The following is a 15,411-nucleotide window of genomic DNA, read 5'->3' on the forward strand; positions in this document are numbered from 1 at the left end:
CCACTCAGGATCTCCTGCTCTCCCTCTTTCTCTTACTCTGTCTCTTGCCTCATTCTCTTTGTTCCCACGCTTTCATTTGGTTTCATTTAGTTCTTTGGTTCATTCGTTTGTGTTTATTTTTCAGCGATGGCAATTTATAAAGTGGGGCTCATAACACCCTCCTGTTTCAGTGAGTGTAATTGTCCCATGTCTCCTCTAGGAGGCAGTGTAGTAACACTGGCAGGCCACTGGGCCGTGTGTGTGTGTGTGTGTGTGTGTGTGTGTGTGTGTGTGTGTGTGTGTGTGTGTGTGTGTGTGTGTGTGTGTGTGTGTGTGTTCCCACAGGTGTTGACGTGTGTGTGTGTGTGTTCCCACAGGTGTTGACGTGTGTGTGTGTGTGTTCCCACAGGTGTTGACGTGTGTGTGTGTGTGTTCCCACAGGTGTTGACGTGTGTGTGTGTGTTCCCGCAGGTGTTGACGTGTGTGTGTGTTCCCGCAGGTGTTGACGTGTGTGTGTGTTCCCGCAGGTGTTGACGTGTGTGTGTGTTCCCGCAGGTGTTGACGTGTGTGTGTGTTCCCGCAGGTGTTGACGTGTGTGTGTGTTCCCGCAGGTGTTGACGTGTGTGTGTTCCCGCAGGTGTTGACGTGTGTGTTCCCGCAGGTGTTGACGTGTGTGTGTGTTCCCGCAGGTGTTGACGTGTGTGTGTGTTCCCGCAGGTGTTGACGTGTGTGTGTGTTCCCGCAGGTGTTGACGTGTGTGTGTTCCCGCAGGTGTTGACGTGTGTGTGTGTGTGTTCCCGCAGGTGTTGACGTGTGTGTGTGTGTGTTCCCACAGGTGTTGACGTGTGTGTGTGTGTGTGTGTTCCCGCAGGTGTTGACGTGTGTGTGTGTTCCCGCAGGTGTTGACGTGTGTGTGTGTTCCCGCAGGTGTTGACGTGTGTGTGTGTTCCCGCAGGTGTTGATGTGTGTGTGTGTGTTCCCGCAGGTGTTGACGTGTGTGTGTGATCCCGCAGGTGTTGACGTGTGTGTGTGTTCCCGCAGGTGTTGACGTGTGTGTTCCCGCAGGTGTTGACGTGTGTGTGTGTGTGTGTGTTCCCGCAGGTGTTGACGTGTGTGTGTGTTCCCGCAGGTGTTGACGTGTGTGTGTGTTCCCGCAGGTGTTGACGTGTGTGTGTGTTCCCGCAGGTGTTGATGTGTGTGTGTGTGTTCCCGCAGGTGTTGACGTGTGTGTGTGATCCCGCAGGTGTTGACGTGTGTGTGTGTTCCCGCAGGTGTTGACGTGTGTGTTCCCGCAGGTGTTGATGTGTGTGTGTGTGTTCCCGCAGGTGTTGACGTGTGTGTGTGTTCCCGCAGGTGTTGACGTGTGTGTGTGTGTTCCCGCAGGTGTTGACGTGTGTGTGTGTGTTCCCGCAGGTGTTGACGTGTGTGTGTGTGTTCCCGCAGGTGTTGACGTGTGTGTGTGTGTTCCCGCAGGTGTTGACGTGTGTGTGTGTGTTCCCGCAGGTGTTGACGTGTGTGTGTGTGTTCCCGCAGGTGTTGACGTGTGTGTGTGTGTTCCCGCAGGTGTTGACGTGTGTGTGTGTGTTCCCGCAGGTGTTGACGTGTGTGTGTGTGTTCCCGCAGGTGTTGACGTGTGTGTGTGTGTTCCCGCAGGTGTTGACGTGTGTGTGTGTGTTCCCGCAGGTGTTGACGTGTGTGTGTGTGTGTTCCCGCAGGTGTTGACGTGTGTGTGTGTGTGTTCCCGCAGGTGTTGACGTGTGTGTGTGTGTTCCCGCAGGTGTTGACGTGTGTGTGTGTGTTCCCGCAGGTGTTGACGTGTGTGTGTGTGTTCCCGCAGGTGTTGACGTGTGTGTGTGTGTTCCCGCAGGTGTTGACGTGTGTGTGTGTGTTCCCGCAGGTGTTGACGTGTGTGTGTGTGTTCCCGCAGGTGTTGACGTGTGTGTGTGTGTTCCCGCAGGTGTTGACGTGTGTGTGTGTGTTCCCGCAGGTGTTGACGTGTGTGTGTGTGTTCCCGCAGGTGTTGACGTGTGTGTGTGTGTTCCCGCAGGTGTTGACGTGTGTGTGTGTGTTCCCGCAGGTGTTGACGTGTGTGTGTGTGTTCCCGCAGGTGTTGACGTGTGTGTGTGTGTTCCCGCAGGTGTTGACGTGTGTGTGTGTGTTCCCGCAGGTGTTGACGTGTGTGTGTGTGTTCCCGCAGGTGTTGACGTGTGTGTGTGTGTGTGTTCCCGCAGGTGTTGACGTGTGTGTGTGTGTGTGTTCCCGCAGGTGTTGACGTGTGTGTGTGTGTGTGTTCCCGCAGGTGTTGACGTGTGTGTGTGTGTGTGTTCCCGCAGGTGTTGACGTGTGTGTGTGTGTTCCCGCAGGTGTTGACGTGTGTGTGTGTGTTCCCGCAGGTGTTGACGTGTGTGTGTGTGTTCCCGCAGGTGTTGACGTGTGTGTGTGTGTTCCCGCAGGTGTTGACGTGTGTGTGTGTGTTCCCGCAGGTGTTGACGTGTGTGTGTGTGTTCCCGCAGGTGTTGACGTGTGTGTGTGTGTTCCCGCAGGTGTTGACGTGTGTGTGTGATCCCGCAGGTGTTGACGTGTGTGTGTGTTCCCGCAGGTGTTGACGTGTGTGTGTGTTCCCGCAGGTGTTGACGTGTGTGTGTGTTCCCGCAGGTGTTGACGTGTGTGTGTGTGTTCCCGCAGGTGTTGACGTGTGTGTGTGTGTTCCCGCAGGTGTTGACGTGTGTGTGTGTGTTCCCGCAGGTGTTGACGTGTGTGTGTGTGTTCCCGCAGGTGTTGACGTGTGTGTGTGTGTTCCCGCAGGTGTTGACGTGTGTGTGTGTGTTCCCGCAGGTGTTGACACGTGTGTGTGTGTTCCCACAGGTGTTGACACGTGTGTGTGTGTTCCCACAGGTGTTGACACGTGTGTGTGTGTTCCCACAGGTGTTGACACGTGTGTGTGTGTTCCCACAGGTGTTGACACGTGTGTGTGTGTGTTCCCACAGGTGTTGACACGTGTGTGTGTGTGTTCCCACAGGTGTTGACACGTGTGTGTGTGTGTTCCCACAGGTGTTGACACGTGTGTGTGTGTGTTCCCACAGGTGTTGACACGTGTGTGTGTGTGTTCCCACAGGTGTTGACACGTGTGTGTGTGTTCCCACAGGGGTTGACACGTGTGTGTGTTCCCACAGGGGTTGACACGTGTGTGTGTTCCCACAGGTGTTCCCACAGGTGTTGACGTGTGTGTGTGTGTGTGTGTGTGTGTTCCCACAGGTGTTGACGTGTGTGTGTGTGTGTTCCCACAGGTGTTGGCGTGTGTGTGTGTGTGTGTTCCCACAGGTGTTGACGTGTGTGTGTGTTCCCACAGGTGTTGACGTGTGTGTGTGTTCCCACAGGTGTTGACACGTGTGTGTGTTCCCACAGGTGTTGACGTGTGTGTGTGTGTGTGTGTGTTCCCACAGGTGTTGACGTGTGTGTGTGTGTGTGTGTGTTCCCACAGGTGTTGACGTGTGTGTGTTCCCACAGGTGTTGACGTGTGTGTGTGTTCCCACAGGTGTTGACGTGTGTGTGTGTGTGTGTTCCCACAGGTGTTGACGTGTGTGTGTGTGTTCCCACAGGTGTTGACGTGTGTGTGTGTTCCCACAGGTGTTGACGTGTGTGTGTGTGTGTTCCCACAGGTGTTGACGTGTGTGTGTGTGTGTGTGTGTGTGTGTGTGTGTGTGTGTGTGTGTGTTCCCACAGGTGTTGACGTGTGTGTTCCCACAGGTGTTGACGTGTGTGTTCCCACAGGTGTTGACGTGTGTGTTCCCACAGGTGTTGACGTGTGTGTGTGTGTGTGTGTGTGTGTGTGTGTGTGTGTGTGTGTGTTCCCACAGGTGTTGACGTGTGTGTGTGTGTGTGTGTGTGTGTGTGTGTGTGTGTGTGTGTGTTCCCACAGGTGTTGACGTGTGTGTGTGTTCCCACAGGTGTTGACGTGTGTGTGTGTTCCCACAGGTGTTGACATGTGTGGCAGGACGGTGATGGTTCTTGTTGGCAGAAATATTCCTGTAACCCTCATCGACATGGAAAAGGTACCAGGCCTCATTCGCAGGCAAGATCATGAACGTTACAGTTTTAGTGGTGCAATAGAATACAGATGAATGTTGTTGCTCTTTGTGAAAGCCTTGACCGCTCCTCCATGTGTGTCTCCACTGCAGGCCCTGCTGTACTTCATCCATGTCATGGACCACATCACAGTGAAGGAGTATGCAATGGTTTACTTCCACACTCTGACCGGAGAACACAACCGTCTGGACTCTGAATTCCTTAAGAAGCTCAACGAGATTGTAGATGCCAAGTAAGACACATACACCATGCGTTTTATTGATTTAGTGAGGCGAGAGAGAGCTAGATTAACTGAAAGCTATAGAGACAATTACACTGTTTGTTACCAGATACGATGTGCGAATCAAATCTGAACGCGTAAGATGAAACTGGTCTTCATCAAGTCCTTTCCATGAATGAGGTTTTACCATGAAATTGTTATTGGCTCTATGAGCTGTCAGTTGTAGTTTGTTCTTTAGAGAGTACAGTTGGCTCATCCTCCAGTAAGACCGGAGTTTCGTTTCATTGACCAGTGCTGGTTTATCACCTTTTTGTATAGCATCCAAATATATTGTTCACACTGCCAAGGAGCTCGGAGAAGGTTCCCAGAAAGCATTGGCAGTATTGGCAGTGAGGCGCCTCAAATCAGAGACGCTAACATTACGAAAGCATTACCATTTCCTGCCAGCGCTACAACCTTCACTGAACAAACAGCCTGTTGCAGACAACAATCAGCCATGAGTGAACTTCATGTGCAATTGAAGAAAACGGCATCAGGCTCTGTGTGACTTAAAATAAATCTCCCTTCCTCTGTGTCAAGACTAAGAAAAGCACCATACACTGAGCACTATGTCAACACTACACAACACTATACAACCCTGACCTTGCGTGCCTCTATTTGAGTCAACCACGGAAAAAAATTCTTTGTCTACTCACACCATCACACTGGACTGGAGCTGAAAACCACATACTGCCAATGAATACCAGATGGCTTCTCACCCTCAACCCTATAGCCGTAGATAAGGCAGCACCACTCACACCCACACTATCTCCTCAGCAGTGGGCAGTTTCACCCAGTCATTCTGAGAAATCTAGAGGGAGATATTGACTGTCAGCCTCTGGACATACCACATAACTTCTTCTTTTGTGACAATGGAGATTACAGTCTTTGAAGCTAGTTTTTGTAGTCATTGAAAAATCTGTTGGGGGTTTTATCTAGTGTTCCTATGATCTAACGGAAAGTCATCTCACTTATTAGTAGATCAACTGAGTTTACACCAATAATAACATGTTTGTTAGCTCTTGGCACCGCTGACTTCTTTTCCCAAGCATTGTGATGAGCAATGCCATGTGCCTTGGTCTGAGAACTGCTACATTTGGAGCAGTTTCATGGACGTTTGTCTGTTTTGTAAAAATGCACTCTTATTTCCAGACATATTTACATGTTTTATGTTGCTGTTTTTTTTCTCTCAATAAGCACAAATATAAGTCATCGTTAGAATAATAATGACGACTATGTAACATGCTAGCCAATAGTGATGTGTCAGTGAATTCATTCTGTAGTTCCGGGCAGCCTCCGAGAATAACATCAATTTATATGCTGATTCGGTGTGAGTTTATAAGGAAGTGCATTGGATATGTGGTACCCACTGTGACTATTAAAACCTACCCTAACCAGAAACAGTGGATAGATGGTGGCATTCGCGCAAAACTGAAAGCGCGAACCACTGCATTTAACCATGGGAAGATGACTAGGAATATGGCTGAATATAAACAGTGTAGTTATTCCCTCCACAAGGCAATCAAACAAGCAACATTTCGGTATAGGGACAAAGTGGAGTCGCAATTCAAGGGCTCAGACACAATATGTATGTGACAGGGTCTACAGACAATTAAGGACTACAAAAAGAAAACCAGCCACGTCACAGACACCGACGTCTTGCTTCCAGACAAACTAAACACCTTCTTTGCCCGCTTTGAGGATAATACAGTGCCACCAACATGGCCGCTACCAAGGACTGTGGGCCCTCTCTCTCCTTCTCCATGGCCGACCTGAGTAAGACATTTAAAAGTGTTAACCCTCGCAAGGCTGCTGGCCCAGACGGCATCCCTAGCTGCGTCCTCAGAGCATGCGCAGACCAACTGGCTGGTGTGTTTACGGACAAATTCAATCTCTCCCTATCCCAGTCTGCTGTCCCCACATGCTTCAAGATGGCCACCATTGTTTCTGCACCCAAGAAGGCAAAGCTAACTGAACTAAATGACTATCGCCCCAAAGCACTCACTTCTGTCATCATGAAGTGCTTTGAGAGACTAATCAAGGATCATATCACCTCCACCTTACCTGCCACCCAATGTTCATCGACTACAGGTCAGCATTCAACACCATTGTACCCTCCAAGCTCATCATTAAGCTTGAGGCCCTGGGTCTCAACCCCGCCCTGTGCAATTGGGTTCTGAACTTTCTGACTGGTGGCCGCCAGGTGGTGAAGGTAGGAAACATCACCTCCACTTCGCTGATCCTCAACACTGGGGCCCCACAAGGGTGCGTGTTCAGCCCCCTCCTGTACTCCCTGTTCACCCATGACTGCATGGCCATGCACACCTCCAACTCAATCATCAAGTTTACAGGTGACACAACAGTAGTGGGCTTGATTACCATCAACGACGACGAGACAACCAACGGGGAGGAGGTGAGAGCACTCTGAGTGTGGTGTCAGGAAAACAACCTCTCGCTCCTCAATGTCAACAAAACAAAGGAGATGACCGTGGACTTCAGGAAACAGCAGAGGGAGCACCCCCCTGTCCACATCGACGGGACAGTAGTGGAGAAGGTGGAAAGTTATTTTTTTTTAAAGTTCCTCGGCATACACATCACTGACAAACTGAAATGGTCCACCCACACAGACAGTGTGGTGAAGAATGCGCAACAGCGCCTCTTCAATCTCAGGAGGCTAAAGAAATTTGGCTTGTCACCTGATATCCTCACAAACATTTTCAGATGCACAATTGAGAGCATCCTTTGTGCTGCAATACCACCTGGTATGACAACTGCACCACCCAGAGGGTGCGGTCTGCACAACGCATCACCGTGGGCGAACTACCTGCCCTCCAGGACATTTTACAGCATCCGATGTCACAGGAAGGCCAAAAAGGACAACAACCACCCAAGCCACTGCCTGTTCACCACGCTACCATCCAGAAGGCGAGGTCAGTACAGGTGCATCAAAGCTGGGACCTAGAGACTGAAAAACAGCTTCTATCTCAAAGCCATCAGACTGTTAAACAGCCATCACTAGCACAGAGGGGCTGCTGCCTATATACAAACTCAAAGTCATTGGCCACTTTATTAAATGGATCACTAGTCACTTTAATAATGCCACTTTAATAATGTTTACATATCTTGCATTACTCATCTCATATGTATATACTGTATTCTATTGCATCTTGCCCTATGCCCATCGGTCGTCGCTCATCCATATATTTATATGTTCATATTCTTACTCCATCCCTTTACTTAGATTTGTGTGTGTTAGGTATTTGTTGTGGAATTGTTAGATATTACTTCACTGTCGGAACTAGACGCACAAGCATTTTGCTACACTCGCATTAACATCTGCTAACCATGTGTATGTGAAAAATAAAATTTGATTTTATGTAGTTGATGTTTTTTGCTTTGTTTTAAATTCTAGGTTTAAGAAGAACTTGAGGGCTTTCTACTTTGTACACCCCTCATTTCGCTCCAAGGTAAAGTACAGTACCTGCCTTTTTCTGCTTTCCCCAAACTCTGTTGTATGTATTTATACTACTGTGTGTAAAAGGCATTGCTGTAAAATTATTTACAGTGCATTCGGAAAGTATTCAGACCCTTTGACTTTTTCCACATTTTGTTACGTTACAGCCTTATTCTAAAATGTATTAAATCATTTTTTTCCCTCATCAATCTACACACAATGTCACATAATGACAAAGCAAAATAGGTTTTTAGACATTTTTGCTAATGTATAAAAAGTTTAACTGAAATATCACATTTGCTTAAGTATTCAGACCCTATACTCAGTACTTTGTTGAAGCACCGTTGGCAGTGATTACAGCCTCAAGTATTTTTGGGTATGACGCTACAAGCTTGGCAGACCTGTATTTGGGGAGTTTCTCCCATTCTCTGCTGATCCTCTCAAGCTCTGTCAGGTTAGATGGGGTGAGTCACTGTACAGTTATTTTCAGGTCTCCAGAGATGTTCGATCGGGTTCAAGTCCGGGCTTTGGCTGGGCCACTCAAGGACATTCAGAGACTTGTCCCGAAGTAACTCCTGCGTTGTCTTGGCTGTGTGCTTAGGGTTGTTGTCCTGTTGGGAAGTGAACCTTCGCCCCAGTCTGAGGTCCTGAGCGCTCTGGAGCAGGTTTTCATCACGGATCTCTCTGTATTTTGCTCTTTTCATCTTTCCCTCGATCCTGACTGGTCTCCCAGTCCCTGCCACTGAAAACATCCCCACAGCATGATGCTGCCACCGCCGTGCTTCATCGTAGGGATGGTCCCAGGTTTCTTCCAGATGTGACGCATGGCATTGAGGCCAAAGAGTTCAATCTTGGTTTCATCAGACCAGAGAATCTTGCTTCTCATTGTCTGAGAGTCCTTTAGGTGCCTTTTGGCAAACTCCAAGCGGGCTGTCATGTGCCCTACTGAGGAGTGGCTTCCATCGGGCCACTCTACCATAAAGGCCTGATTGGTGAAGTGCTGCAGAGATGGTTGTCCTTCTGGAAGGTTCTCCCGTCTTCACAGAGGAACTCTGGAACTCTGTCAGAGTGACCATCGGGTTCGTGGTCACCTCCCTGGCCAAGGCCCTTCTCCTCCAATTTCTCAGTTTGCCCGGGCGACCAGCTCTTGGAAGAGTCTTGGTGGTTCCAAACTTCTTCCATTTAAGAATGAGGGAGGCCACGGTGTTCTTGGGGACCTTCAATGCTGCAGAAATGTGTTGGTACTCTTCCCCAGATCTGTGCCTCGACACGATCCTGTCTCGGAGCTCTACAGACAATTCCTTCGACCTCATGGCTTGGTTATTGCTCTGACATGCACTGTCAACTGTGGGACCTTATATAGACAGGTGTGTGCCTTTTCAAATCATGTCCAATCATTTGAATTTACAGGTAGATTCCAATCAACTTGTAGAAACATCTCAAAGATGATCAATGGAAACAGGACGCACCTGAGCTCAATTTCGAGTCTCATAGCAAAGGGTCTGAATACTTATGTAAATAAGGTATTTATGTTTTTCATTTTTAATACATTTGCTAAGATTTCTAAACCAGTTTTCGCTTTGTCATTATGGGTTATTGTGTGTAGATGTATTTTATTTTTTAATCCATTTTAGAATAAGGCTGTAACGTAGCAAAATGTGGAAATAGTCAAGGGGTCTGAATAGTTTCTGAATGCACTGTATACTACATTGTCTACAAGGCATTGTTGGGATATGTACATGTACTAGGGTTGGGGTCAATTCCATTTCAATTCAGGAAAGACACTGAAATTCCAATTCTCTTCAATCACTTTAAATAAGGAAAACATTTGAATTTGGTTTACTTTCTGAATTGACTGGAATTTAAATGAAATTGACCCCAACCCCTGTATATACTGTACAAATACCTTGTACATACAGTATATGTATTGTATGTACAATGCAACAATCTCTTTGGCTGCTTTGACACCACTGTGTTTTCAAAGCTCTGTCTAGTTCACAACCTTTTCTGACCTAGAACTGCAGGACTCCACACACACGGGCGCCCACAGCCCTTTAGGTGGGACAAGGCTCACAGTGTAGCAATATTATAATTGGTCGACTTTAAGGATCCATGATCTTAGAGGAGTTGTGTGTATGATTGATGGGGCTAGGCATTGTGGTAAATGGGTTTAAATGGTTTGGAATGGGAAGCAGAGCTACTAAAGAGCGGAGTGGAAGTCTATTGGCGATATTCAATCAAACCTAATAAGTGGATTTTAGGGAGATGTAAATTAGTTTCAATAAAATACCACTTAAACACAGGAATGCTTCAGCCAAAACGCATCCATGCTTGGTAAACAAACCAGTATTACAATTGAGCCTTTAGGGCAGGTTTCCCAATCCGGACACAGGATTAACAAAGACCACACACACATTGTTGTTGCTATTTCCAGTATTACCAGTGTTTCCCGATGTATCTAATCTTATCATGTTAATTTCTCTGTGTGTCAGGTGTCCACCTGGTTCTTCACAAGATTCAGTGTGTCAGGGATGAAAGAGAAGGTCCATCATGTAGAGACCCTCCAGCAGCTCTTCACCTCTATTCTGCCTGAACAGATAGACATCCCCCCCTTCGTCCTGGAGTACGACGCACGGGTGAGGGCCTACCACTCTGTCTCTGTCTAGTTTACTAGCCTTATTGACTTACATCTGCAGGGCTCCACGCACTCACACACACACACAGGTGGAAGCATTCAGAATTGTGGGTACAATGCATTCGGGAGGGTATTCAGACCCCTTCACTTTTTCCACATCTTATTCTAAAATGAATTAATACATTTTTGGGCCTCATCAATCTACACACAATACCCCATAATGACAAAGTGAAAATAGGTTTTTAGAAATCTTTGCAAATGTATAAAAAAAAAACGTTTAAAACACGACTTATTTACATGAGTATTCAGACACTCCGCTATGAGACTCGACTTGTTTCTACAACTTGATTGTAAGGTAACAAAATGTTTAAAAAGTGAACGGGTCTGAATACCTTCCGAATGCACTGTATATTCCCACGTTGTATCAGATCCTAAGTGCTGCACTTGTGTGTTATGATTTAAAATGTAACTTATCTTCTTCAGACTATTTTTGTCAGGTTCAAAAGACCCAATTGTCTGCAAAAAGAAACAGCAAACTGTTCTGCAAATACTTTTGAGTAAACCCAAGATGTCTAAAGAACTTAATGGTGATGGCAGTTTGGTCAATTTGTTGTAATGGGTGTGATCCATCACTGGAAATGAAACAGGAATTGTTATTTAGTTTAATGTTAATTTAATGATTTATCCTGGGTTATTCCAAGGTTAAAAATGTCATTAAATGGTTTCTAAATGTAGGTTTTTGTTTCTTAAAAAAGCATTGAGGGTGGTTGAAAAGCGATAGGGCCTGCTCACTAAAAATAGTTCCTGAGAACATGAGGTGGGAAACACGGCTCTTTGGGAATTACCATGGGGAACAATACAGTTGGTTAATTCTACTGCAGGAGCGAGAGGTAGAGCAAAAGAGGTAGACCAACCAACAGTGAGACAATGAAGTACAGCACTATGACAAATGACCAAAAGGACATTGCCAGGACTATGAGGAGGACCTCTCTCATACCTTATCTAATGTCAAAGTTTTAATGCATGAAGTGGGTTCCCCTAAACAACACATTGCCAGGACTGTGATGTTGTAGTAGTTTGTTGCTTAGGGGCATTCAACTGTGTTCTATGGTTATATCCTTGACCTGAGTAATATGTATGCTATCATCTGGGCTGTTTTTACAATAGCCTGTAAACTGCATACCCTTAGATAATATATTGTACTGTGTTTAAAATGAAGCCTTACAACAACACTAAGTAGCTTGTTTATTTTGTCTTTCTCGCTACGTGGATATTATTGTACCCATTGTTTTCCAGATGTTTTATTGAGACACAACACCCACTCTGACCTGCCATGTATCCATATAAGATGGATGTAAACACTTGATATTCCTGTTAGTATATTTACACAGGTCTGTGTGTTCTACTCAATTTGTCATCCAGAGTTATCAACCTTAATCAGATGGAAAGCAGAACTGAAAAGGAATGAGAGAATGGCTCTTATTTGATCTTGTGTTGACATAAGCCAGAGAGAGGGGAAACGATGCAATCATTCCTTTTGTTGTATTTTTTGGTTGTTGTTTAATTTGTAAGCTAGAGTGCTTGATTATGCTGATCTTTCTCTTGTCCTTGTTTTGCCTGGGTCGGTTGGGTTAGATTGTCCTTGTTTTGCTTGGGTCTGTGTTGGATTATATTTAGCAGGGAATGTCTTTGGAGGCTCCATTATGGATCTATCCGACTGTAGATTATTTGAGTTGATGTTGCACGGTGTTGCACTTCTTCTGGCTCTTTATGGTAACTATGGTAACTACCTCAGTCTCTCCTCTCACTACCCTGGCCTATGAGTGCATCAATATCTGCGTTCAACTGCAGCGTGGCTGGCGTTAGCCCTTCAAATGTTCCAAGCGTTGGTCCCATTTGGATTTAGCCACAAGGCTGTGGACAGAGTATTATTATTGTGCACCAGCCTGTTTACCACTTTCTAAGGGAGAAAAACGGGAACAGTGAGATGTCCACCGTTACAATAATGTACCAGAAAAGCACTGTCATTAAATGACTTTATATCAGTGCAGGCTCCTCAGTGGAAGGGGAGGACCTAAAAATAGTGAAACATTAAAGTTATTGTTTTTAGATAAAACTACTGATTTATACAAAACATAAAGAACACCTGGGCTTTCCAGGTGAAAGCTATGTAAGGGATAGTCAACCAGGGGCTATGCGTTCTATGGGAAAAAATGAATGACGTGGAAGTTGCATTATTTTCCAGAGAACGCATGGAGCCCCGAGTTGATTATCCCTTTTATACCATGGCTATAATTTAACACATTTGCCACTAGAAATGTGTTCAGCATCCACTGGAGTATCTAGCAAGTTTACTAGCTGGCTAAGGCTATCCAACACCGCAACTCTTCCAAGTCAAGGTTCGCTTTCAGTTTTATTCATTTATTGCCACCGGGGCCCGACTGTGCAACTGCTTGCTGTACACTGTACTGTGTGATTGTACACATGGATTGGATAGTGGGTTTACTAATGTGTTAATTCCAGTTTGTTGACTTTTAATGTTAATATGGTGACAACGATGTCGGCTGTGTAGCGATTAACGTTTATGGTATGAAGGTTTTGCTTGGAGAGGTTTTTGTGCCTGGTTACAGACAGCTGTTCTGTTGTGTACTGAAGTCCACAAGCGATGAGAGGAGGAGAGTGCATAGATGTGAGAAGGAATTATACAATGAGCAGAGTGATAAATGCTGTATGTGGCTGCTATGAAAGTGAACTGTGGGTGATCAGGGGTGTATTCATTCTGCTGATTCTGTTGGAAAAAATGTCTTAAATGGAAGCAAATGAAACGAGGGACCTACCTGAATTTGTCCAAAAAAACTATTGTTTTGTTTGGACTAATGATTACACACCAGGTCATCTAGATGCAGGCATGAGTGTGCAAGGCGGTATTGAATGTTTGTCACCTTGATTACTCCAATTTGTCTCGATCTGTGCACCTACGTTATAAACTTTCATTTGTAGGCTAGGTTGTAGCAACCTCATGATGGGTGTAGGGCAAATTCAAGTATCATGCAGTAGCCTAAACCTATCACTGTTACATTGAACAGGATGAATGGAATATGAATGACAGTTATCCAATATGCTGTAATAGAAATAAGGCCATGCTCATAAAATAAAAATCCTCCCTAATGTTGAACGGCACCAACCGCCACTGCTTTATATAGAAGGGTTGTTTACTCAGTAGTCATTCCTATCCAGAGACATTTAGTTGGAATGTGCCAGTTGTATATTTATTCAGGTTTGTGTTCTACTCAAAACTAAATTTGTCACTGGAGTTATCTAACTAAATCAGAGGCAAACCAGGCCTACAAATGAATGAGAGAATTATACTATGGCTCTTTTAATATCTTTCATTATGCTTTCATTGCCTTTTTTGGTAACATCTTTGGATTTTCCAGTCAAAATGCTTTCGGCTGACTACTGCACACACACAGTGCTGTGTGTAACCTGATAGAAAAACGTCTAACCTCATTATAATGACAATACCCTGTACTGTATGTGTTGTCCCTGTGTATTTTAGGTGAATGGGGCTTACCACCCCGCCCACTCCCCCAGCCTATGAATGGACCAATCAGAACTCTGACTGAGATCAAAGGCCAAGGACTATTTTAGACTCATTTCATCTAGTCACATAACTGGCTCCACTTCCTGGTTCTGACCAGCAGGAACTCTGTGGTTTAGCTCCTTTACCAGATTATAAGCCACCCAGGGCCTCAGTGGGCCTAGGTGGACTTTGAGTTGATTTTGCTCTGCCTGGGACCTCACAAGGACAGTATGATGGACGATGACACTCTCTGAGAAGCCTGGATACTAATGAACCTAGGATTATGTTTTTTATTAGCAGTGCGATACAATCAGATGACAGACAGATTGACGGACAGACGAATGGGTCTCTCTGTGACGGAGCCTGTGTGAACTCGCCAACCTATCCCAGGACACACTGGTGGCCTGTCTTAAAATCCTGCCCGTGTGTGTGAGAACGCGGAGAGACATCACTCATGTTTCAAATGTTTTATTTTTGCACAACTTCACCAAATGGTAGGTTGAAGGTTATGTGTTCACAATCACAAGCTGCTTAATTGTGAAGCTGTTTTTAGGTGTCCCAGAACCTAGTGTCCACACTATCCCTTTCCATCTACTCTGTTTCTTATTTAACGCACACAGTTGAAATCATTTATCAAGTTTATGGAAACTAGAATGTGCCTCACATGAAACACAATGATACCGTAAACATAATTATACTACATTCAAACCTACTGCTTTTCTCTGAATACCAAATAAACTTTGTTAGCCATGCAGTCAGATTCTTCATATGTACGTTAACTTGATTTCTCCTTTGTTATCTACTCTGTTATATTGTGCTATTATTTCAATGTATACCAGCTTTGCTCTTCTGTCATTGAACGCACACGCTTTCCTGAGACATGTTAGTGAATAAAAGACTGTATTGAGAGCTACACATTGTATAGGCTATACAGTAGTTCATGGTTGAGTATCAGCTGAAGTTAGTCTTGTTTAGTGGTCCATAGAGAAAGGATGTAGTCATCTGAGATTTGAGCTGCGTCTCAATTACATTCTGTCTCAATACATTCTTAGCCAAGATGTAGTTTTTAATTTTAAGGTAAAGATGTGAAAATAAACAGTCGTACCATTCTGATTTATGCTGTCCTTGTTGCATGTTTTGAAGTTTGATCTGCTGTAGATCCATATTGTGAGGGGTTGTGCGCTTTTGGGAAATACACCCATACATTGTTTTTGTGCACTTTGATTGGACTGTTGTTGAGCCAGTTCCTTCTGATATAAAGCCAAGGGTCAGTTATGTCCCCCATGTCTCACCCTAACCTGTCAGCACAATAACTTCTCATTCATCACAACAAGGAACATTAAAAATACTTTGTCAAGATTTGTGTTCAGTGTAGGATTGTTGGGTCTAGTAATTCAGTTTGAGAACATGTATGA

At 45.4% G+C, this 15,411-nt stretch overlaps 1 protein-coding gene across 2 annotated transcripts in view; it reads left to right on the forward strand.

The window, feature by feature from the left end:
- LOC120058423 (ganglioside-induced differentiation-associated protein 2-like) overlaps window positions 1-15,109 on the forward strand; it is a 36,970-nt gene extending 21,861 nt beyond the window's left edge. For both annotated transcript variants that reach the window (XM_039007074.1, XM_039007075.1), the window contains exons 10-14: window positions 3,955-4,031; window positions 4,158-4,297; window positions 7,737-7,791; window positions 10,271-10,414; window positions 13,973-15,109. In XM_039007074.1, coding sequence (XP_038863002.1) covers window positions 3,955-4,031; window positions 4,158-4,297; window positions 7,737-7,791; window positions 10,271-10,414; window positions 13,973-14,014 — 458 coding nt within the window. In that variant the 3' untranslated portion in view covers window positions 14,015-15,109. The remainder of the gene's footprint in view (window positions 1-3,954; window positions 4,032-4,157; window positions 4,298-7,736; window positions 7,792-10,270; window positions 10,415-13,972) is intronic.
- Window positions 15,110-15,411: the final 302 nt, after the last annotated feature.

Source organism: Salvelinus namaycush, chromosome 13, assembly GCF_016432855.1.
Source record: "Salvelinus namaycush isolate Seneca chromosome 13, SaNama_1.0, whole genome shotgun sequence".
Classification (NCBI taxonomy): Eukaryota; Metazoa; Chordata; class Actinopteri; order Salmoniformes; family Salmonidae; genus Salvelinus; species Salvelinus namaycush.